The sequence below is a fragment of the Lithobates pipiens genome, unplaced genomic scaffold (genome assembly GCF_037356315.1).
Source record: "Lithobates pipiens isolate NorthernLeopardFrog02 unplaced genomic scaffold, aLitPip1_a1.2 Scaffold_10, whole genome shotgun sequence".
Taxonomy (NCBI): domain Eukaryota; kingdom Metazoa; phylum Chordata; class Amphibia; order Anura; family Ranidae; genus Lithobates; species Lithobates pipiens.
This window is the reverse complement of record NW_027507686.1, coordinates 46,285,832-46,310,968: the sequence shown is the minus strand read 5'-3', so window position 1 is coordinate 46,310,968 and position 25,137 is coordinate 46,285,832. Positions and strand designations below refer to the sequence as shown.

General features: G+C 40.2%; 1 protein-coding gene across 1 annotated transcript in view; it reads right to left on the bottom strand.

Annotated features, from left to right (window-relative positions):
- WWOX (WW domain containing oxidoreductase) overlaps window positions 1-25,137 on the bottom strand; it is a 1,357,802-nt gene that overhangs the window by 998,712 nt on the left and 333,953 nt on the right. The window contains exon 9 of the mRNA XM_077454509.1: window positions 9,636-9,900. Within this exon, the coding sequence (XP_077310635.1) occupies window positions 9,636-9,900 (265 nt within the window). The remainder of the gene's footprint in view (window positions 1-9,635; window positions 9,901-25,137) is intronic.

Sequence of the window (25,137 nt, the reverse complement as noted above, 5' to 3'; positions counted from 1 at the left end):
GTATAGTACAGTAATCTCTTCAGAAACACTGCATACAGCATACACGCCCCCCCACCCCCCGCATGGGCACCAAAGCAACAGGGGGGCCCAGCAGGACACCTCAGAGATGAAAGATCTTATTTATACTTCCCAAATACTGCCGATTACGTATTAACGGAAGTTTAGAATGAGAGGGACAGACAATCGCCTATATGTAATCAGGTCCTAATTAGTTCACATAGGAGAGGACCAGACATAGTTCCAAACACAGGAGAATTATGTTATGCTTAAGGCTTCCATTAGTTGAGGTCTTACATAGCGGCTTTTTTCAAAAAGGAACTGTCCTTCCCTTCACCTAAATCATCTGCAGGGATAGTGTCATGGTAATCTTCAGTGCCTGTTTGTCCCTGCATAGGAAGCCATGTAAAACTACCCCACCCATGTAACCTTAACACTACCCCTTCATGTAACCCGAATGCCCCATACACACTATCAGATTTTCTGCTGATTTTTTCCTTCAGGTTTATCAAAACCATGTAGTGCAAGGGCCTGCCTGATTACATACACATTGAAACGCCTGAGGTTTGACCTCATATTATATGGTTTTGGTAAATCTGAAGGAAAAACTCAGAAGAAAAACTGATAGTGTGTATGGGGCTTTACACTAACCCTTACACTGTTCCCTTAACACTAAACTTCACACTACTACTTTAAGTCCTTGAACAATGGATTTTAGCACTTATAGAAAGGAAAAGAATGGACCCCTTCTCCACTCCTCCCCTATTCTCCAAAAGAAAAAATGTCACACTTCAAATACTAATCTTTTAAATTTAGAATTGATGACAGCAAGAATAAATCTCTCCGCTATTCACATAAGTACAAAAATTAGATGATTCTTTTAACAAAAGCAAAAAAAAAAAAAAAGACAAGCACAGAACCAAAACCTGCCATAATTTCTTTGAATTTGCAGTCATGTCATGTTGGTTTGCTTGTATAACACAAACACTGTGCCATTTTGTGGGATCGCTCCCGATGGAATTGGAATGTATCTTAGAAAAATGTTTTCTCTGCACAGAGTCTGAAATGTTCATCTCTCTCTGACAGTGGAGTCAACACATCTCCATCCTTTCTGGAATCTGTTACATTTTTTGAGTTATAAATCTTTCGGCATCAGGTTATTCGAGGGCAGAATCACGCTGCTCTGGCGAGTTAAGGTTAACACAGTGACAGCTTGAGCTTTCTCACTGTAATTTATAACTCTGCAACAGAACCAGGGTTTTTATTCCCATCTATTAAAAAAGGGGAACAGCACATCTGTTAAAGTTCTTGCACAATGGCTGGCTTTGCACCGAAACAGGAAACGTAACCCAATAGTCTCAGAACTTCAACAAACCTGACCCACTTTCAAATGTTAGAAAGAGAGGTTTTTTTTTCCCCCCTCTTTATTAATTTTAGCTTGTTGTAACATCTGCTAAGCGCTTGCTGCCCCCTAACACTTGATATTCTTTCAACTCCCAGTGCTGCCAAAAACAATATTTGGTTCTATTAGAGGCTGCAGTGAGTGTGTGATAATAGGACGTGGGCTCTAATACTCCCAACTATTTCAGATGACTGCTCTGAGGACATCAAAGAGGATTATGCATCAGCTAATGGATGGTTTCAGCAAAATGTCTGTGAACCTATTGGATATTGAAGTTTGACAGTTTAGTAGAGATTAGCTATGTTTCCAAGATGCCCACAAGGAATAGTCTAAAATGTTTGGTGAGCTTTGAGTACACCCTTTGAATTGCCCTTCTGAACCAACCTGGAGGTGGTGATGACAGTAACGACAAGTGTTCTTAGTTAACAAAAAGTTTCAAACATGGAATCTAGTGAATAGGAATTTTTTTTTTTTTGTATTGCAGTTGCTCTACTTGAAACACATAAAATGCACAAAGTGTATTGCAGTTTCTCTAGTTGTTGAAACACATAAAATGCTCAAAGTGCTTAGTTTACATGTTTTTTTGTGTACTATATTGAATGCATGACATCAAAATTATAAATAGAGTTTAAAAAAACAGTCAATATGGTCTCATGTTATTATACAATATGCTTTATTTATGTACATACATGTGTATTATGTATTATGTATTATGTATGTTCTGCATTACACCAAGAGGCCACAGTGAAATGGTAAACTTATAGGAAGTCTTTCGATCCACCTTTCTTAACACTAAACTTCACACTACCCCCTTGTAATTCTCACACTACCTTTCACTGCCAAATCTCTCCAAAAAAATAATCTCTTAGCCCTTGTACACACGGTCGGACATTCCGACGGAAAATGTCCGATCGGACCGTGTTGTCTAATCCGACTGTGTGTGGACTGTTTTCGTCTGAATATCTGACGGACAAAGTTTTAGAGCTGGGCTAAAAACTTTCCGACAACATGATCCGATCGGACTTTGTCCGATTGTGTGTAGAGAATTCCGATCGGACAAAGTGCCACGCATGCTCAGATCAAATTCCTAGACCAAAGCTATTGGCTACTAGCCTGAACGTAGTCCCGTCCTAACGAAATAACGTCATCATGTTACGTACGATCGTATTTTCCGACAACTTTGTCCGACCGTGTGTATGCAACACAAGTTTCGGACAAAATCCGACGGATTTTGTTGTCGGAATGTCTGACCGTGTGTACAAGGGCTAAGACCAGTGATGGTGAAACTTGGCACCCCAGATGTTTTAGAACTACATTTCCCATAATGCTCATGCACTCTGCAGTGTAGTTGAGCATCATAAGAAATGTAGTTCCAAAATATCTGGGGTGCCAAGGTTCACCATCACTGATTTAGACTGTTGTTACTGCAACCGAGGGACCCATTAAAATACACGTGTGTTCCTGTTTCTGCAACAACTCAAAATTTGGATTTCCCCTTATTTTAGGTCCTTGAACAATGGTTTTTAGCACTAATAGAAAGAGAAAAAAAAGGGACAGTGTTGCTAACTCCTAATTCTATCTAAAACAAAAAATGTCACATTTCAAATACCAATCTTTTACATTTTGAATTGACAATATCAAAAATAAATCTATCCTCTGTTCACGGAAATACACAAATAAGAAAATGTATTTAATACCCTTTGAATTGCCCATTTGAACCAACCTGGAGAAAGTTGCGACAGTATTGACAAGTGTTCAACAAAAAGTTACAAACAAGGACTCTAGTGAATAGGAAATATCTTTTTTTTGTATTTCAGTTGCTCAAATTGTCAACACATAAATGCTCACTGTGCTTATGCAGCAGAACATACATGGGTAGAATGGAAGGATTTCACACGTTTTGTAATTCGATGGTGCCACCATTGATTTAGAAATTCGACAACCTCAATAGATAAAATGATCAGACTGCTGGATGAACCTTTAGAGCATTACAAATAGAATATGGCATACCCTCTGAATATTTCACATACCTACATATCTCACTTTTTATGCTCAACTCACTCAACCAATTTTGCCCTGGAGAATCGTTCAATTTCTTACTTCACCTAATACCAAAGTTATAGGGCATCACCTCAATGTACAACACGCTTAATAACAAGTGTAAATTTAGTAAGTTGTCATCTATCACCCCTGGGAACACGAACTAGGATCGGTATATTCATCTGAACAGTGGCAAGCTGCACTCAGATCAACCTACTTTTCCACTAAAAGCATTAATATGTGGGAACTCACAGAAATTATTATTAAGATGGTATATGACTTCCTATAGGAGATCCAAATTCTCGCTGCAGTCATCACCCTTATGTTGGAGGGATTGCGGCAATATTGATACACTTTACCACATACTGTGGACTTTCCCAAAACTACCATCCCTTTGGATAGCAGTATTCTGACTGATCAACAAGATCGACAGGCTCACAATCCCCCTCTCCCCTGACACAGCTTTATTTTACTTGGGTTTAGATAAAGTGCCACCTAAAATAAAAGGTCCAGTCATCCATATTTTACTTGCAACTCGTCTGTCATTGGTTAGGCACTGGAAAGATTCCCAAATACCTTCCATTAATGAATTATTCAACTAATCCACACTCATGCCACATACAAACTGCCTTTTGCCTTATCTGTTGGTAACCAGTTGGTTAAATCTTCCTGGGAGAAATGGAACGATTGGTATGACCAATCCCCACGCCCTTAAATTACCTTTTTCATTCTAAATGTTCATTATAAGTACTTTACCATCAGTAAAAATTCCAACAGTGAGCCAAGCGCAGAAAGTAAACCAAGGAGCCAAAGTAATTATAAAAGTCACACTAGACCGCTGCTTCCGCACTCAAATGACCAAATGAGAAACAGACAAAATCAACAGAATTGGGAAGTGCAGATCTAGGAGGTGGCAAGAAATCAATTGAAGATGGAATCCATGTGAAATTTAAAATAGTTTATTGCTGATAAAACATGTAACCAATACACAGTACAAATGGGAAAAATCATCAGAATGGCCAAACTCACTGTGATAGTGCCAGCAATGGAGCCAAAAGGTGGTGGAGAAATTGCGGTCCCACTTCCATGAGGGCTGTGGACAGAGGAGGCTGCAGACCAAAAATGGGGAGCCTGAAAACACTTTCCAACAGCTGGGAGCAGTAACCATAATCAAAGTCAGGCTACATCAGGGACGGGAAAGGCTGGGTCCAGATCCAGTAAGCATGATCACTGTATGACCAGAGTGTAAAATGGCAGAGCCGCTGCAGTGGCAGGTGAGACCAGAGATGGATGCTGGAGGGGCAGTGGGTATGAGGCTAAGCTGCAAGGTGTCCAGACACCACAGGTCTCCTTCCCAGCCATGCCACACGCTCCAACTGCAGGCAGACATCGGCAAAGCCTAATGGTTCAAATGGATCAGTGCAGGAGATGTGACGAGTATCACAGCAGGTGCCAGAGATTGAGCGGTATATGATTACATGTTTCCGGGTTTAATCCCTTCCTCAGATAACATGCTAAAGATCCATTATAGAACAGGGATTTTATAGTCACGAGGTGGGACAACCAATCGATCCACCACCAATCATCCAATACCTGGGTATCGTGACAAATATCATGTAAAAGCATTTAAAAATTCTGGACACATTATTGAAATCTTACATATAGTATAGCTGGGAGAATCAATAACCATGGGCATCCCTTGATGTGTGCTCCTTGTACACCTCAATTCCACATGGATTTGGAATAAGGGCACTTAGTCACTTCCTATGTACTGAGCCACCAATGAACTCATGACAGGCAGAATTCCTGGTGCACAGTACCAATATTTTTATTAGAGCATAATTATTTTGTTTTCCAGGATACATTTTATCTTTAAACCAGGGGCACAGCAATGGGAGCCAGCTTTGCTTCGTGTTATGCCAATATAACAATGTTATGCCAAACTTTTTGTTTGGCATAACAAACCCTTCTCAGAGCACATTGTGTACTATGATTGATATGCTGATGATGTGCTTTTGATTTGGGATGGTACTAAAGATCTTTTTCTGTCCTTTCTGGACCTAGAATTGTTCCATGATGTCGGCACGATACATACTAAGAACCATTACAAGCCGGTGGCAGGCAGCGCTTACCTTCATTTTGAGAGTTTCCACCACCCAGCCTTGAAAAGGAACAAAGGGCCAATGTCTCAGATTGAAGACAAATTGCTCTAAACCTGAAGACTACACATCCCTGAGCCAAAGCATTAATTTATTCACTATTCATTTGATGAACATTGTTTTTAATCCCTTGTACGATAATGAATTAACATTAATATTTATTTTTATTTTTAAAATGTTTTCCCATGATATTCATTATGATATCGAGGTATGAGATGATTGGTAGTGGATCGATTGGTTGTCCCGCCTCATGACTATAAAATCCCTGTTCTATGCTGGATCTTGAGTGAGTTATCTGAGGAAGGAGTTAAACCCCAAAACATGTAATCGTGTACCGCTCAAGCTCCGGCACATGCTGTGATACTCATCACATCTCCTGCTCTAATCCATTTGATCCATCAGGCTTTACTGATGTCTGCCTGCGGTCGGAGCGTGTGATGTGGCCGGGGAGAAGTACTGTAGTGTCTGGACATCCTGCAGCTCAGCCTCGTACTCGCTGCCCCTCCAGTATCCATCTCTGGTCTCACCTGCCACTGCAGTGGCTCTGCCATTTTCCACTCTGGTCATACAGTGATCGTGCTTCCTGGATCTGGACCCAGCCTTTCCCCTGCCTAATGTAGCCTGGCTTTGGTTATGGTCATCGCTCCCAGCTGTCGGAAAGTTTTGCCACCTCCTGGATCTGCGCTTCCCATATCTGTTGACTTAGTATCAGTGACTTATACAATGACCGTATACTCACTTTTATTTTATTATGTTCATACGTTATATTTGACAATGTCTTTATTTCATTTTACCAAGACAAATTGTTCTTTACCCTTTGTGCACAACCTTGTAACAAGCAATCGCCAAATGGCGCACTGTCTGTATTAGATTTTTTTTTTTTTTGTATTGTTGTTTATTTGATACTTTTTTAACCTCAAAACTGTCAACATGATCTCATGTCATTATATAGTATGTCTTATTGTCGTATGTTCTGCATTACACCAAGAAGCCACAGTGAACTGGTAAACTCACAGGAAGTCTTTAAACCCACCTTATCCAAACAAGAAGAACCGCTGCTCCAAGTGAGACAGGAAGCCTGATGATCTAACGGGTGCCCGCCGCTGCTCGCCTCCACATGCAATCAATGATAGAAGAAATGGCTGCACTCCGTAATCAATCACAATTCTTTTACTAGAACGTCCCAAGTGTTGACAAAAACAAAGAGCTGGTAGACACATTTCACACTCTTCAGGTGGGCTTAGTAACCATCCATATATAAACCCACTTAATAGTATGGCAGGTGACACAGATCATTAATTTGCAGACTTCCTGTTGCATATGATTCACATAAAAACTACAAAAAGAGAGAAACCCATAGACATATATATGTATGTAGGTATATATGTCTTTTGTTTATGGGTTTCTCCCTTTTTGTAGTTTTTATGTGAATCATATGCAACAGGAAGTCTGCAAATTAATGATCTGTGTCACCTGCCATACTATTAGGTGGGGCTATATATGGATGGTTATGTCGTTATTTCTGACTTAGCGCACCTGAAGTGTGTGAAACGTGCCTACCAGCTCTCTGTTTTTGTCAACACTTGAGACGTTCTAATAAAATAATTTTGATTCATTACGGAGTGTAGCCATTTCTTCTATTATTTAAACCCACCTTTCTGGAACATCCTCTCTAAAAGAAGATAACATCAAGTTGTTCAGGCTGCAGAGTGAAAACACATATCCAACACTAACTTAATGCAAAAGAAAAACGTTGCACTTGATGTAAAAAGTTTGTTGAGCTCAGAGTTTCTCATTAAAATGTCCCCATGTGGAATACCCAATAGGAAATTCTACTAAGAATATGCCAGCAGATCAAGCTAATGTTTACAAGCTACATCACAACAAATTCAACAGGAAGGGTCCAACCTAATTCACACACACACTATGAAAGCTCATACAGTATCACTTATGTTATCTCTAAAAGGGTCTTCCTTCCCTTTAAACGTGATTCTTTTCATTAAAGCGGTTTTGTACATAAAATTGCATGTTCTTCTTTTCTAAATCGCATGGTAACATAGATGCAGTAATGAACATTGAAATAAAATATTATTCAGTATTTACCTTATATTTCTGATGTTTGTGCCGACTTCTGGGCTGTCCTCCCGTGGGAGTAGGCGTGGTTATCGGCTTCGCAATGGTCCCTGGGAAATTTTTTAGCCATTTCCCAAGAATCCATGGGGGACATAGCAATGCCGAAATCTCGTGAGATTTCGGAAGGAGGACGCCGGTCACGTGACGAGGGACAACTTTTACAGCGCTGCTCACTGCTATCAATGAGCATGCGCGAGATGGAGCGGTGGATGCTGGGAGCTCAGCATCATCGCATACAGGAAGTAAATGCCTGTGGGCTTCAGACGCCCACAGTAAAAATGGAAACCGCCAGACTGCTTTTTTAAACGTTTTCCTTTGCAATGAAATCGTCACGTCGGGGTCAAAAACACGCCGATCGTGACTGCTAAGACACGGTAGGAATCGCCCACCAGTGACACAGGTAAAAAAAAAAAAAAAACGCAGCGGAATCCCGCTTTAAGTTTGCATCTTAAAAAGCAAGAAAGAAACAACAAAGCGATCTACAAGTTCCCCCAAATTCACAATTCACATTTCCTTTTGCAGTTCCATGCCAACCCAACTCAACAATAAAGGGCAAGAACTAGAGAACTTTTTATCAAAAATTAGCAGGTACAGCATGCTGTTAGGAGAAATACCCCATTATGCTTTAAACATATTTAAGTTCCAGAGTTAAATGACGCAAGAACACGTCTCAAGAATAATTATATGTACAGTCCCTAAAACAAACATGAAAGTGAAAACAATCTATGTCTAAATCATTTGCTTTAGAAGCAATGGCCTATAACTTTTAGTAAAATGGGTTTACAAAGGGAAGTCTTAACATGGAATTCCTTTTGCTCATTCTGGAGAAAGACTTTGATCTACTACTCATTTTGGCCCACTGGTCCCTACTGTCCTCTCTGTGGCACGCACACACATGCTATATCTTCCCATGGAATATCATGAAGTGGGCAGTGTTACCATAATTCTGGATTCTCCATAGCAAAAGACCCAGAATAGGATCAAACCTTTTTAATATTAAGAAAAACTACAAAAATATAAGTGGGTATATTTTAACATTAAATACCATTTAGACATATTACTTAAGCTGTTATTAGAAAACAACACAACTGCCAAAAGATTTCTTTAAAAAATGCGAAAAAACACATAAATAGTATGATTACTCTATAAGCATGAATGTATTGTAACTTGTTCACTTCACAGTATGTAACTTATTATTCTCAATATTTCAATAGCCTTCATTTTTGAAGGATCTGCATCAAAGTTGTCCACAGTAGTAATGAAAACATTATAGAGTAACTCTTGCCTGAACATGCAGGTACTGGAACATGGTTATGTAAAATAGGCAATTTTTTCTAAAAGTAACTAAAATTCTGATATAATCCATAACACATTTAAAGAACATCATACTTCACTTTCTTTAAAGCACTAAACAGCTCCATTTCTACAATTCTAGCTTTGAAAAGAATAAACAGACAATTTTGCATTTGAAATCTACAACTGGAAAAGTTCAAAGGTCACCATGCTCTTCTCACCACTCATCTCTTTCTTTGGGTAAACACATGTCCAAAACATCCCAGCCAAAGCCTGTACTGTTTTTCAATTTATCTTTATGTGCTGAGATCCTAAAAAAAACTGTTTTAATGATTCTACCCTATCACATTTCTCTTGTCTCCACTCTGCAGACAAAATGTATTGCACATCATCAAATTATCAGAACAATAAAGATCTCTACTGCAACGGAACTTGAAACTGGGCTGAATACTTAGAGGATTGTCCTGAGATTGTGGCGTCTGAGTGCCATTTAAACTACTGACACAAGGCTTACAGGTATCAAAGACTAATACAAACATGAACATCTGGATTTTCAATACACTTTGATCTCAAGCCAAAAACGCAAAAAATATGTAAAAAAGTTCACTCACCATGGACTTTGTAAAGGGTCGAACCAAAGCAAACAGCATTGTGTACCCCCACCAGCTCCGATGAATAGAGGAATACATCATATTTCCCGGATGTAGCGTGTTGGACGTCACCCCATAGGGAGAGAGGCGGCGGTTCAGCTCCTTCGAGAAAAGAACATTGCACAGCTTGGAACGGTTGTAGGCTAACATGGCCCAATAGTCCTTCTTCGATGGAGAAAGCAGGTTGAGGTCAAGTTTCCCAGATGAATCTTTAATATCTGTGAATCTAAAGTTCAAAAAATAAAATATAATAAAATATGTCTCAGACCTCCTGCCAGTAAAAGCTTAACTGTGGGCCAAAAAATAAAAATAGCACCTCTTATAATCTGTTTTTCAGTTGCAAGAGGTGTTGATTTTTTAATGTAATGCTGGAATACATGCATGTTGTAATAAAAGAGTCACAGAAAAAACAGGGGATCATAATAACACCAGTAGAATATAAACCCAACATAAAGAGATTTTTTTTTTCTTTGCTCATTTTATTTGTGCTAGGAGCTACAGTGTTGTTGATTTATTCTTTATTTGCTGTACTTTGTAGATACAGTAATTATTAAAAATCACTTGAATGGCTGTTGTAATGTATTCTCAAACTCTTTCAACCCTTTCTTTTTCCAAAGTTTAATACACCTCTGCCAAATATAAATGTTCAGCTTATAAACAGCGAACAAAAACCCTACTACAGTCTGTCCCCTAGGACTCAATTATTCCCCCAATGCATGCTGCCATCTTGCCCCTACTAGCATAGAGAGTTCTGCAGCAAGCACCTCCATGACACCAATGCTATTCCTGCGATGATGATGTGTCAGAGATCTATGCAGATGTCAGTAGTCAGAGGGAGTTGTTGAAGAGGAAGTCTTAGCAGTTGACTATTTGTGAGTATCAGCCATGTTTAGTCTATTCAAGCTTACCATTTCAGCTAAAGGAGTACAGCATGTTCATTTTGCATTTTGCAAATTTTTACTTACTTAGTGAATGAGATGAAGCTAAATTAAAATTCACTATGCAAAGAATACCCAATCATGTTTAAGGAAACAAAAAAACACACAAAAATTTGCCTTGTTCACTACGATAAATGAAAAATCACTTTGCAAAGAGCATGTCTACACTTTTAGCAATTGACCCCATTTATTGTAAAGGAGAAGTGTGTTGAAGACAGCTGATAGAGTTGATTATGAAGATACAACTATGCTTACATGCTTGAAGAAAGGTTCCTTTCGAAAACCCCAAAAATTGATTTGGGACATTCTTTGAGAAGTCCTCAAAAAAGTATATAGTGTTACAGGGCCATAGGGAAAGTTAGTGTGTATGTGGCATTGGGAAAACCAGTTATGGAATGGGAAGGGTACCCAGCAGTCTGAAATTGGTAGAACAACAGAGTAACTGTGTTTGGTCCAGAAATGGAAGAGGCTACACACAGACAAGGTCCTGTGTAAGGTGGTGTTGCAGTTGATGGTGTTTTAGGGTGGTGTTGCTGAGGCCGAATGTGAGACGGACAAAGTGGGAGTGTGTCTCTGGGCATGTCCAGGCTTATCTGTGTAAACACAGTGTCTCACAGCAGGGATCCTATGTGTCCCTTTACACCGATTCAGGTGCCAATCAGTTCCAAATTTCTGCCTGAATTGCAACCTAATTCAGAGCCAAAGACGCAAAGGATCCTTTCCAAATGCGGACCGCACCCGCCCCGGAGCTGTGTGAACCGGCTCCATTGAGAGCCATTCACACTGTCCTGTCTTGCAAATTGGATGCGTAGAAACCCGCATACAATTCACATTACTGTAAACCCAGCCTTACAGTCGGGTAAAAAGAACATTGGTCCCTTTGTCAGAACAATCTGGCAAAAAAATTCTAATGTAATAGGCCATATGAAAAATTCCTGGAAGTTCAAAGTCTTTTTGTTCAACTGGCTAGAACAAGCAGGGCAAGCTAGCAAAAACTCATTTTGGGGGCTGCACAACCCCCCTTAATCAGGGCTGGATTTAGTGGCAGAATGTTGAATGGAAGCAAAACTACTCCTGCAGGCAGAGGATGTTATAAACAAAAGTCAGTGCCGGTGTTCACACTAAAAGTGGCCAAATCAATATTATCGGCCCTAATAAAGGGGGATTGTGTGGCCCCTAGAATGCGTTGGCTGTCTTTTGCTCTGCTTGATGTAACCAGTTAAACAATAGAGACTTTGGACTCCTAAAGATGTTTTATTTGGCTCTCTATTACACTTGGATTTCTGAACTCAGGTGAATGTAATTTCTTTATCTTTTTCCACATTTTGATAACCTGTAAAAATCCATGGTGGCACCACTCTACTGCTACCTCTTAAAAAATAAAGATAAAAAAAAATGGTGTAGGGGTGAGTGACCTGTAGCCTGTTTTAATTGTGCTACAGGTCTCTGTTGTCTAGATAACTACAAGTAATGCCGAGTTCTGTAGTTCTTTAAAGTCATTAGTGTTTAGTTACCAATACCTGCAAGATCAACAACAGGCCGTTTTCTGTACCAGTGGTACTGTGGCAGACAAATCAATGTTGGAGGGGTTATATTTGGACTGATTCTCCCTATAATAACTTTAGATTAAAAAGACTCTGCACTACTTTTAAATAAAATGTATCACTTGTGCTGTGTACGTTGTTTGTGCTTCCCCACTTCTCTGATCTTTTAGTTCAGCCCCCTGAAATTTCTATGCAAGTTGGGTATGCCAATTGACTGTTCAGTGCTTAGGTCAGAATCAGGAATGGAGGGATGGAGACTGCCATGTGTGCCCCATAACTAAGCTTTTTGGGTGACTGAGGGAGTGGAGTTTGATATGAGTGGAGCATGAATAAGGTAGGAAACTGAGCTGCAAAATTACTTTCATTTATTTTCCAAGAGAATAAAGTTACATTTGAAAACAATGCAGGTAACTAGAGAAGCCAGAATATTAGATTGTGTATTTAAAGTATAACTCCAGCCAAAACATTTTCTATTTGGATAGCCAGTGGAACGGTAAAACATCCTTCAGGTTTCCATTGCTTTCCATGGCCCCATTCGAGAAATTTTCTCCAGACGTTGCTTAGAAGTGAGAAAAAACCTAATAAAAGGGACACATGGAAAAATGTAAAGTGTTTTAGCTATACTTCATTCTAATAAAAATGTTTTATTGCTGTTGAGTGCCTTTAAGTCCTTTAGAGAGATTTCCCCTGGCTGTGTAGTCACCAGGATAGGAAGTAAATGAAAAAAATAGCTAGAGCCAAAAGAGCTAGAAACTCTACAACATAAACTGCAACTAAAAGAAAACATGTTGAATGGAATAAAAAAAAAAAAACCTGTACTGTGAGGAATATGGGGGCTGCCATTGTTTACCCCAGTTGTCTGGCTATAATGCTAGCTCACTGGCCCTAATAATTTTAAAACCTGGGGCTGCATTTAAATGTTAAGTTTACCTTTAAGAAAATAAATAATAATAAATGCACATTTTTGCAAGTAAAAAAAAAAAAGTGCATTTATTATCTTTTACAAAGCATTGTACCCATGATCAGTGAATCGTGGGTGCAATGTCAGGCTCCTGAAGACACTGCTGACAGCTCTCTGTCCATACAGTACCTCTGTACAGGCTATCATTTACTGAGCTGCATGAAGTGGCAATAGACGAGAAGGGGGCTGATCAGCACCATCATAGTCCATTGAGAACTACAAATCCATCTGCCGCACTGATAGAAATAAACAGTTTTATTCACAGATCTCTGAGAATGAATGGCGTAGTTGTGATTGGTCTCCAAAGTCACTTCACTGCATGGTCAGTTGCAGTTTTCTATTGTCATTATGTACAATCAGGAGATTAGGCAGCTCTGCTTTGTATGAGGACAGTAAGGGCCTACTCAAAAGAGAGGAATAAGTTAAGTATTTGTACTTAATCCTTCCTCATTCCCCTAAATGAGCATTTAAAGTGGTTGTAAACCTTAAGCCCTTGTACACACGGTCGGAGATTCCGACAACCAAATCCGTCTGATTTTGTCCGACGGATTTTGTCCAAAACTGTTGCATACACACGGTCGGACAAAGTTGTCGGAAAATCTGACGTGGTGACATTATTTCATTACGACGGGACTACGTTCACGCTAGTAGCCAATAGGTTTGGTGTAGGAATTTGATCTGAGCATGCGTGGCACTTTGTCCGATGGGAATTCCCTACACATGATTGGAGTATGTCCGATCGGAGCATTTTGTCTGAAAATTTTACCAACAAGTTGGAAAACTTGGTCCGTCGGATACTCAGACGGAAACAGTCCGATGTAGACCACACACAGTCGGAATATCCGACAAAACGGTCCGAACGGACACATTCCGTCGGAATCTCTGTGTACAAGGGCTTACAGACCACTTTTTGCTACAGGTAAGCCTAAAATGAGGCTTAACTGTAGCTACCCTGCACAGTTTAGGAGATAACCCCTGTATTTGCATCATTTGCACCATTAAGGCCATTTCCTCCAAATCATGTCACGTCGTTTGTAGGGGATTTGGAAGGGAGAGTTTATGGATAATGGGTGGGATCATGTTACTGGGTTTAGGTCCTTCAGATGTCATGGTAAGCACAGAAAAAACTCACAAAAAATGAGTGCTGCTCTGTGTCCAAGTAAATAGAAAAGGGGAAGCTGCAGACCCTACCACACTTTTAGGCAAGGTATCTAACTCTGAACACCGTTCCAGCACACATTTCTGAACTTCACACAATGATGCAAATTTGTTTCCCATTCTAAGCCCTTGTACACACAGTTGGACATTCCAACGGAAAATGTCCAATTGGACCGTGTTGTCGGATAATCCGACCGTGTGTGGGCTCCATCGGACTGTTTCCGTCGAAATATCTGACAGACCAAGTTTTGCAGCTTGGCTATAAAGCTTTCCGACAACATGATCCGATCGGACCTTGTCCGATCATGTGTAGAGAATTCCGATCGGACAAAGTGCCACGCATGCTCAGATCAAATTCCTAGACCAAAGCTATTGGCTACTAGCCTGAACGTAGTCCCGTCGTAACAAAATAACGTCATCACGTTCTGAACGATCGGATTTTCCGACAACTTTGTCCGACAGTGTGTATGCAACAGTTTCGGACAAAATCCGACGGATCTGGTTGTCGGAATGTCCGACCATGTGTACAAGGGCTAAGGGGTTGATATCTGGAGGTGGCACAGATTACATGTACAGTATAAAACAGGTAACAGTGTCTGACAAAGGAGTATAACCTCTTTGAAACGTTATCGTGCCTCCAAGGCTCATCGCTCTGATTTGCAGGCAAGCTTTGCCGTTCTTTTCCTCTGCAGCCCAGTGACCTCGTACTTGTGGAATAGACACAGACAGTAATGCCGTGATGATAACCTTGGTATCTTGCCATGAGCATCCTCACATGTTTAAAAGATAAATGTAAACAGAGCTGGGATGGGTTTTGGCAGGCTATTATGTTCTTAAGTATACCCATGGCATGGCTTAAACACAAATCAAAATAACTAGTTGATGTTTTGTAATTGAGTCAGACAGAATAATTAAACACCAGCTGTCTCTGACTCCACTTTTTTTATATTTTGCTATGGAACCAAAGCCGTAAAAAATGTCCTCAAGAAAACTTGCTGGCTGAGTTGGAATCTCGAAAAACACTAAGTTATCTGTCATTGGCATGGCTTTATAGAAATCTATGTAGAGAAATATAGTTTGCACTGGCAGCACTAGCAACGGTTTGATATGACGATCTCATATGGAGACAACAAACACCAGGTAGTAGGTTGTCACATTTGGCTCAAAGCCTGCTGTGCACAACTATGGAGAGGGAACCACTGAGCTGGGGTCAGAGAACACATCCAAAAGGCATAAGAGTCTGGGTAAGGAGAACTACTCATGGCTGGAGAAGATAACTAATATGGCATCTCCAATAGGCTTAAAGCAGTCTGGTACATGAATGTTCAGGCCACTCCTGAAGGCCAGAGAGTTGAAGATAGCTGTTGACTTGTTAAAAGTAATTGGGTGTGTCTGGTGTACCTCCACCCCCACCATAATGGTTATGTTGGAAAGAGTTGAAGGAAGTTACTTAAGAGGGTGAATTAAGACATTTAGGCTCATTCACACCTCCTTGTTTTGTAGCTTGAAACTCCAAAACCCTGGAGGAAAAGAAAAAAAAAGTTCTCTTTGGAGATGGTTCACATCTCCTCTACAAATTACAAGAATGCCTGAAGCTCAAAACATTTCTGGAGATTTTTTGTAACTTGAACAGGACAGATTGGTGCATTTTTTTAAAGGGGTTGTAAAGGTTCGTTTTTTATTTTCTACATAGGTTCCTCTAAGCTAGTGCATTGTTGGTTCACTTACCTTTTCCTTCGATTTCCCTTCTAAATGTTTTTTTTTCTTTGTCTGAATATCTCACTTCCTGTTTCTCCTCGGTAAACTTCTCACCATCATCCCAGCTGGTGGTTAGTCAGCCAGAACAGCTTACTGAGGAGGAACAGGAAGTGAGAAATTCAGACAAAGAAAACAAAGAAAAAAAACATTTATAAGGGAAATCGAAGGAAAAGGTAAGTGAACCAACAATGCACTAGCTTTGAGGAACCTATTTAGAAAATAAAAAACGAACCTTTACAACCCCTTTAAGCATGTTTTGTTACATAGAAATGCATGGAAATGCTTGATTTGAACAGTTTTGAGCAGTTTAGCTCATTTTGTTGCACATTTTTGAGTGCTTTTCTGCTCAAATGCAAAAATAATAATAATAAAAACGTAATAAATAATTATACATACATATTTGTTTATTTTAAAAAATAAAGAATAATAAAAACAAATACTCATTTAATAATATTAAATAAAATAACCCTAATCCCTAACCCTAATATTAATCATTCACCCTAACCCCAATATTAACCCCAATCCTAACCTCAAACCCTAACACTAATATTACCCCCTAACCCTAACCTAACAAAATTAATAAATAAATAAAATATAATACATAAAATAAATAAAAGTGGATGAAAAGGCTGAAAAGCATAGCATCACATTATGATATTTTTCTTCTACTGGCTAATAAAAAAAATCACCAAAGCTCAAAAAAAGTTAAAAACACTGTACAAAAACATGCATACAAACGCCTGAAAAAACACCCCAAAAAATGCACCACTCAGGTGTGAATGCAGCTTTCTTGTATACAGTTCTGAGCAGTCTGTGTGTGTCTAACCAGTGTTCTGAGCAATGTGCTGTCTGCAAAGTTGTTTTAATCCTTGCATTTTCAAGCTTCTTAAATGTACTAAAATGGAACACTAGTCACCTTTTACAGTGGTTGAATTAGTGATCGGAGTGAGTGACAATCATGATGGTAGTTTATTATGCTGACTAATCCCAGTAATGGGACATTTAGCAGTTGCATCGTATGCTTTAAATGAACTTGAAACTTAAAAAAAAAAAAACTACAGTATGCTGAATGAGCATAACTTCTTGTTCCAATTTATTTTAAAGCCCAACTATGGGAAATCTAAAAATTCTACCTTGCAGTCAGGCTGTGCCTGCACTGCAAGGGTTAACCGCTTAGGGGAGCATAAAATCACTCTTACTTACCGGTTAGCACTACCACCCAGCAGCACTAGGGTCATTGGTTTGAATCCCAACACTACCTGCCTGGAGTTTGCAAGTTCTCCCTGTGCGGGTTTCCCCTGGGTACTCCGGTTTCCTCCCACACTCCAAAATCATGCTGGTAGATTAATTGTATCTTGTTTAAATTGACCCTAATATATGTATGTATGAATGTGAGTTAAGGACCTTAGACTGTAAGCTCCTTGATGGCAACGACTGGTGTGAATGTACATTTATATGTAAAGTGCTGCATAAATTAATGGCACTGTATAAGTACCGTTTTTTGTTGTTGCACTGAATGGAAATTGAGCACATACATTACCCTAAGTATAGGATACATAAAGGGAGAGCTGTCTGCTCAGATTGAAATAACTACTCATGGCCATTTTGTTCTTCATCTAGTGTTCTTATAAATCAATATCGACAGTGGGTGAACCAACCTGCTCCAGGTCAATTGTGTAAAACAGAAGAGAACTCTTTGAAAAGTTTATTAAACCGTATGTGCTAACAAACAGATGCTTATGCATTTAAATAGTGTGAATAGTACTGTATATGAACCCATCAGCCAAGTTTCACCAGAATCCCCGTTCAGGAATTTATGTACACAGCAGGCACCCTGTCCTTTCAGGCAGCTCACAAGAATTATGCCCTGTTCCCTGCGTCTAAGGGAAATTTTACTAGTCACCTATTTATTGCCTAATACACCATGACAGCGCTGATTGGATAGACTGGTATTTTGGTTACATAAGTAGACACTGCCATAGTTTGTCACTTAAATAAAAATCTTAACTTAAAAAGACTTATGCCGCTTACACACGACCAGACTTTTGGAGGGACTAGGTCCGACGGTCTTTCCGACGGACTTTCGACGGGCTTTCCGAATGAACGGACTTGGCCACATACAATCACACCAAAGTCCGACAGATTTGAATGTGATGACGTATGACTGGACTAGAATAAGGAAGTTCATAGCCAGTAGCCAATAGCTGCCCTAGCGTCGGTTTTTGTCCATCGGACTAGCATACACACAAGCGGATTTCTCGGTAGGAACTGGGTCCGGCGGAGTTCTGGCGAAAAAAATTTGAAACATGTTCTATTTCTAAAGTCCGTCAGATTTTTTAACAGCAAAGGTCCGATGGAGCCCACACACAATCGAATTGTCCGCCGGATTCTTTCCGTTGGACCTTTGCTATCAAAAAGTCCGGTCGTGTGTACAGGGCATGAGTGTAACTAAAGGCAAAATTTTTTATTTTATTTTTTCATTTTGGATAGAGTAAGGTAGGATTATAATCCCTGGTGGGTATTTTTCACCATCTGTGTCCCATAGGGGAGACTTCCCTTCACTTCCTGTCCCATAGTCAAAACAGGAAGTGAGAGAAAATCCCTCCAAAGTGAGAGATTCTTGGGCTGTCATCAAGGTCACCAGAACTAGTGTCATTCTTTGAAGATTTCCCCTCTATTACTGTCCTGATGTCCCTTTCCCTCTAAAACATGCACAGATCACTGCTGTACTATAAAAGCCCTCACTGGACCCCACCAACCTGAACAACTTAAGATCCATCTCATTTCTCCCATTCACCTCTAAACTTCGAGAACGCTTAGTTCACAACCATCTTAGCTCCTCCTTACAGTCTGGCTTTTGATTGCAGCACTCCTCAGAAATTGCCTAACTAAAACTCACTAATGATTTACTAACTGCTAAAACCAATGGCCACTACTCTGTACTCCTACTAATTGACCTCCCTGCTGTCCTTGATACCGTTGACCACCTGCTTCTTCTCAATAAACTCTGTTCCCTTGGCCTCCAAGATTCTGCTCTATTCTGGTTTTCCTCCTAGCTATCATAGTGCTCACACTCCTTCAGAATTACCTACAACTCTGTCTCCTCCTCTCCATTGCCTCTTTCTCTGGGGGTCCCCAAGGCTGCTCTGTTCTTGGACCTCTTCTATATCTACACCTCCTCCCTTGGTCACTTGATAACCTCCCACAGATTCCAATACCATCTATACCCAAATCTATTGACACCCAAATCTATCTGTCTACTCCTCACCTCACTCCTTCAGTCTCCTCTGGCATTACTAACTAACTGACATATCAGCATGGATATGCCACTTCCTTAACCACTTGCTTACCAAGCCAATACTGATATTTCTCTCAGACATCGCAAAATTGCACACGCTTGTGGAATGGCGCTAAATTTTACTACTTGAAAATCCGCATAGGTGACGCTTTAACTGGTTCCCAACCGGTGCACGCCGATGTACGTAGGCAGAATGGCACGGCTGGGCAAATGGCCGTACCTGTACGTCCCTCTAAATTTGCCACTGTGCCATCGCATGCACGCCGGCGGCACCCCGACCGGGGCCTCCATGAGTCGGACTCGATGTCCACAGGGATACCCGCGATCGTCTCACGGAGAGGAAGAACAGGGAGATGCTAATGTAAACAAGAAGCTCCTCATTCTGCCTAGTGACAGTGTTACTGATCATAGCTCACTGTGATCGGGAGCTATGATCAGTGATGTGTCACAGCTAGCCCATCCCCCCTACAGTTAGAACCCATCAGGACACACTTAACCCCTACAGCGCCACCTAGTGTTAACCCCTTCACTGCCAGTCACATTTACACAGTAATCAATGCAATTTTAATCGCACAGATTGCTGTATAAATGTGAAAATGGTCCCTAAAATTGTCTGACGTGTCCACCATAATGTCACACTCACGATAAAAATCGTTGACCACCGCCATTACTAGTAAAAAAAACAAAAACATATTAATAAAAATGCCATAAAACTATCCCCTATTTTGTAGACGCTATAACTTTTGCGCAAACCATTCAATAAATGCTTATTGCAATTTTTTTTTAACAAAAATATGTAGAAGAATATGTATCGGCATAAACTGAGGAAAAAAAATGTTTTTTATATATCTTTGGTGGATATTTATTATAGCAAAAAATAATTTTTTTCAAAACTGTCGCAATTTTTATGTTTATAGCGCAAAAAAAAAACAATGCAGAGGTGATCAAATAGCACCAAAAGAAAGCTCTATTTGTGGGAAAAAAAAGTCTGCAGTTTTGTTTGGGAGCCATGACCATGCAATTGTCAGTTAAAATTACGTAGTGCTGAATCGCAAAAAGTGCTCTGGTCTTTGACCAGCAAAATGGTCAGGGGCTTAAGTGGTTAAACATTTTTACAGGTTACATGTTTTGAGTTACAGAGGAAGTCTAGTGCTAGAATTATTTATCTCGCTCTAACATTCACGGCAATACCTCACATGTTTTGTTTAAACGTCCATTACATATGTGGGCGTGACTTACATATGCATTAGTTTCTGCAAGCAAGCACATGGGGACAGGGGCACTTAACTTTTTTATTAAACTGTTTATTTTACTTTTATTTTTCCAGTTTGATGCTTCCTTTTTAAGTTTTTTTGATCACTTGTATTCCCTTGTAATAGGAATAGTGCGTGACAGGTCCTCTTTACAGTGAGATCTGGGGTCAATAAGTCTCTACATTTCACCTCTTAGCTGGGAAGTCGGTAATCAAAAAAAAAGAGATCCTGGCTTCGCAGCCGATTTTTTCAAATGCAGAGGCCGGGTGTGATTTCATAACATTGTGCAATCTGGACAATCGGGCTGATGAAAATCTCTATGGTCAACATCTGGCGCCGGTTAGTTCCTTCTCCCACTCACCGATTGTACGGCTGAGTCGGTAGAAGCACCGGAAGGTGGCGGGAGAGGGGGAACGTCCCCTCCCGACACCTATAAGAATGATCAAGCTGCTAAACAGCATGGTGAAGGGAATCTCTGGCTCTAAAAGATGATATCTGAATGATGCCTATAACTGCAGGCATAATTCAGATATCAATGCTCAAACCCGACGACATCATATAACGGTAGGCAGGCAGGAAGCGGTTACACTAAATCTCTCTAAAACTGAGCTGATAATACCCCCCCCCCCCCGTGCCCCCCTCCATCAAAATCAATAATGCAACCATCAATCCCTCAGAAATACTAACAACAACATACAAAGTCATTCACAACTCTGCCTCAAGCTACATCACCAATCTTTTCTCCAAATATCACGCAACTGTTCTCTCTGCTCCTCTCAAGACCTCCTGCTCTCAAGCTCCCTTGTTTCCTCCTGCCATGCTAGTCTCCAGGACTTCTCCAGAGCCTCTCCCATCCTCTGAAACTTTCTACCTCAATCTGTCTGGCTATCTCCTAATCTGGCTGCCTTTAGGCAATCCCTAAAAACCCATCTCTTCAGGGAAGCCTATCACGCCTCCAACTAATCCTTTACCACTTCCATCAGCTCATTCTCCACAGTTACAATCTTATACCCCCTGCCCCACCCTATTAAATTGTAAGCTCTTCTGAGCAGGGCCCTCTTAATCCTCTTGTATTTTATTGTGTTGTAACTATATTGTCTTCTTTTTAAATTTGTAAAGTGCTGCGCAAACTGTTGGCGCTATATAAATCCTGTATTATAAAAATAATAATAACCTAAAATTTAGGATTTTCTTTTACTTTCAATGATAACGGCAAACAGGACAAATAGAGAAGGGGAATCTCCCTAACGGGGGCACAGACAGCAATTAAAAACTGACTGATGTTCTAATCCCTCTCTACGCTATCTAAAACAAAAAAACATTGCCTTTAGTTACACTTTAAAGTGGTTGTAAACCCATGGGAAAAAAAAAAAAGCAACCTGCAAGGCAAAGGTATAATGAGCTTAGCATGCATAGCATACTAGCTCATTATGAATAACTTACTTGAGAACGAAGCCCCCAAAGAGGTCCTTCATGTCCACCGCTGCCATGGATCCCAGAGTGACTTCCGGGTCTCGCTGCTCTGGTGCTGTGATTCGCCGGAGCAGCGATGACGTCACTTCCGCGCATGCGCACGGGAGCCGACACTCGTGGCATATCGCCGTGATCTGCGGCCTGCCCAGTGCGCCGCTGTCTACGGCGCATGCGCCGTAGACAGCAGTGGCTGTCTTTTTGTAAATATCTCCTAAACCGTATAGGTTTAGGAGATATTTTTGGACCTACAGGTAAGCCTTAATCTAGGCTTACCTGTAGGTCAAAGTGGTTTGTAAGGGTTTACAACCACTTTAAATTGGTCAAATAAAATCTAATTATTTTACTTGATTTTTAAAAAATAACTTGGTTTTACATTTTGTTGTTGCATCATCAGCATGCAAAGAATACATAAACATCTGACACCAGCTTACTAAATTACAAGTGTTTATGGCCAAGGGTAGAGTTGCCCACTTATGTCCTAAAATTAGGTTATTTTATGGCTGTTTGTAAATAGCCACATTTCGCCTCAAGCCCATCGTGTGCCAATAATTGAACTGATCAATCTTATAAAGCTTATCAGGTTAAAATGTAACATCCACACCAAGGGGTAATAAAAGAAAATTCCACACAAAACACGAGATCCAGTGACTCATACAACATGAACAGAAAATGTAGTGTGCCTGCTTCTTATTTTACAATGCACGCTATGGTAATAAAAAGCCTCCTTTTAAAAAGAAAATTGTCTCAGACAACTCTAACCAACCAAACAGGTTCAGTCCTAGGTTGGAAAATGTAGGCTTTATTTACACTGTTTTATAAATAAGATGCAATGAGACAAGTAGCAAATGTTCTTCCTTCTCCCTGGCATGGGCACCGTATGACCTTACGAAAAAAAAAAATTCAAGCTTGATTGGCAGGGACATTAACCTCTTAGGCCAGAAACAGACAAAATAACAACTCCCTGGTCTTTTGTATATTACAAAGTCATTTAAAGTCCATGAAACTCTAGTTACCAAAAATACCCATTTGCTTTTTAAAACATTGAGAGTAGATGTCCATTGAGTTTACTATAAGGGGCCAATAGGAACTATAAAACCCTCTACCAAATCACCATGGCAGCGTGGCTTTAGCAGATATCGGCAAGTTGGAAATCAATGGTTGTATAATTGTAGTACTGTTTCACAGCTAGTCCAAAGGCAAGAAGAAATAATTTGCAGAGCTCTACCCACTATTAGAAAATTAATATTAAACCCCATGTTTTTTATTTGTGTTGAAAACAATGACATAGCAACATACTGTATTTTCATCTAGGAAGGCAAAGTTGTACCTAAAATGTAAGTCTAGACAAAAATTGGCATAGTTTTCGATAAAGTAAGGAAGACCTAGAACCCCTTTAAATTTTATATTGCTGTCTGTGCCCTCAATAGGTATATTTACCCTCTATATTTGTCTTGGTGAGCCTTCCAAACACAACGTTTTATAGTTGTCACCAAAAAAAAGTGATGAGGGTAAACATTTGGATGGTAGAATGTTCCTGTGAAAGCCGTCTGATAGTTGTCCCCTTTCACACCAGTGGACCTATCGGGTCCACCTGTCTGTTTTTCAGGTGGACCTGATTGGACCACCCCTTGTTCTCTATGGGGTGGGCATCTGATCTGATAAAATCCACTAAAAATAGAAGTATGGGGATATGTTTGCCATCCATCTGGCAGATCGGATGACAATTGGACAGATGTGCAGTCCGTTTCCATCCTACAGCTTCATAGAGGTGAGCCAGCTGTGTCCGTGTCCACTCTGCATAGTGGAGAGGACACAGACCGGTCATCCACCTGCTTAGCAAGGATCAGCGAAGAGATCCCCCGCTGAGCTGGAGGATCCTCTTGAACGTATCTGCTCTGTCTGAAAGGGGCCTAATTGTGGAAAGATTTCCTTGCATCCTGTTGTATCTGAGAAATATTATGTGAAGGGCAATATCCCCATCCAGGTGCAAAAGCAAATTAAACTGACAGGGTTTTTGAACTTTTTCCTACTCTAAGATAAAACAAACTAGTTTTGGTATACATACATTCCTTATTTACATTTCTTTGCAATACAGGTGTGAATACAGGTGTGAATTCCAGAATCATATAAGTACCACATTTTCCACATACTTGCACAATTTTGTAGACAATATAATAAATATATTATGCACATAACTCACAATCTGTAAGATCTTAACTTTAGACAGTTGTCTTCTTCAATGGACTATAGAGAGGATTATTTTTCAGTACTTTCTATTTATCCACCTAATGATCGAGTTTTATGATATAAACATCATTCGGTGAAAAGTAAAATAGGTTGAGAGCCCCCCCCCCCCCCATTTCCAGCACCCCTCCCCAAAGGTGTAGACAATTAGGGTTTGATTTACTAAAACAGGAGAATGCAAAATCTAGTGCATCTCTGTATGGTAGCCATGGTAAGCTTTGGCAAAAAAAAAAAAATGGAAGCTGATTGGTTTCTATGCTGAGCTCCACCAAATTTTGCACTGTACAATTTTAGTAAATTAACCCCTTAGGATGGGTTCACATTTACACGAATTGGATGCAGGTTTCCCCGCATCAAATTAGCATTACAGTAGATTCTGATTGGCTCCTAATGGAGTCGGTTCACACATCTCCGGGGCAGCTGTGGAGTGCATTGCACATGGGTCCTGTGTGTCTTTTGCTCAGTTTCAGGCCTGAATTTAGGCAATCATTTGGGCCTGATTTGTCCCTGAAACAAAGAACAGGTCGGTCCCCAGTTGTTAGCCGCATCCGTTTTTAGCATGAACCCAGCCTTAATGTTAAAAGGAGCTAGTAAACAAAGGAGGATATGGGGGAAGGCTAATGAGGGATAGGGTATGACGAGTGTAAAAATAAAGGGGTGGTAGATAAGGGAGGTGGGTCACAATTTGTTCTATTTGCTATAATGACTTTATCCTTCTTCTCTCAAGTTAGGGTAAGCGAGCGCCAATACTCCTGGAGAAGAGACTTCAATCACAGTGTGCTTGTTTGGAACATTATTTGTATTCTGTTAAATGTATAAAGTATTACTTTTCAACA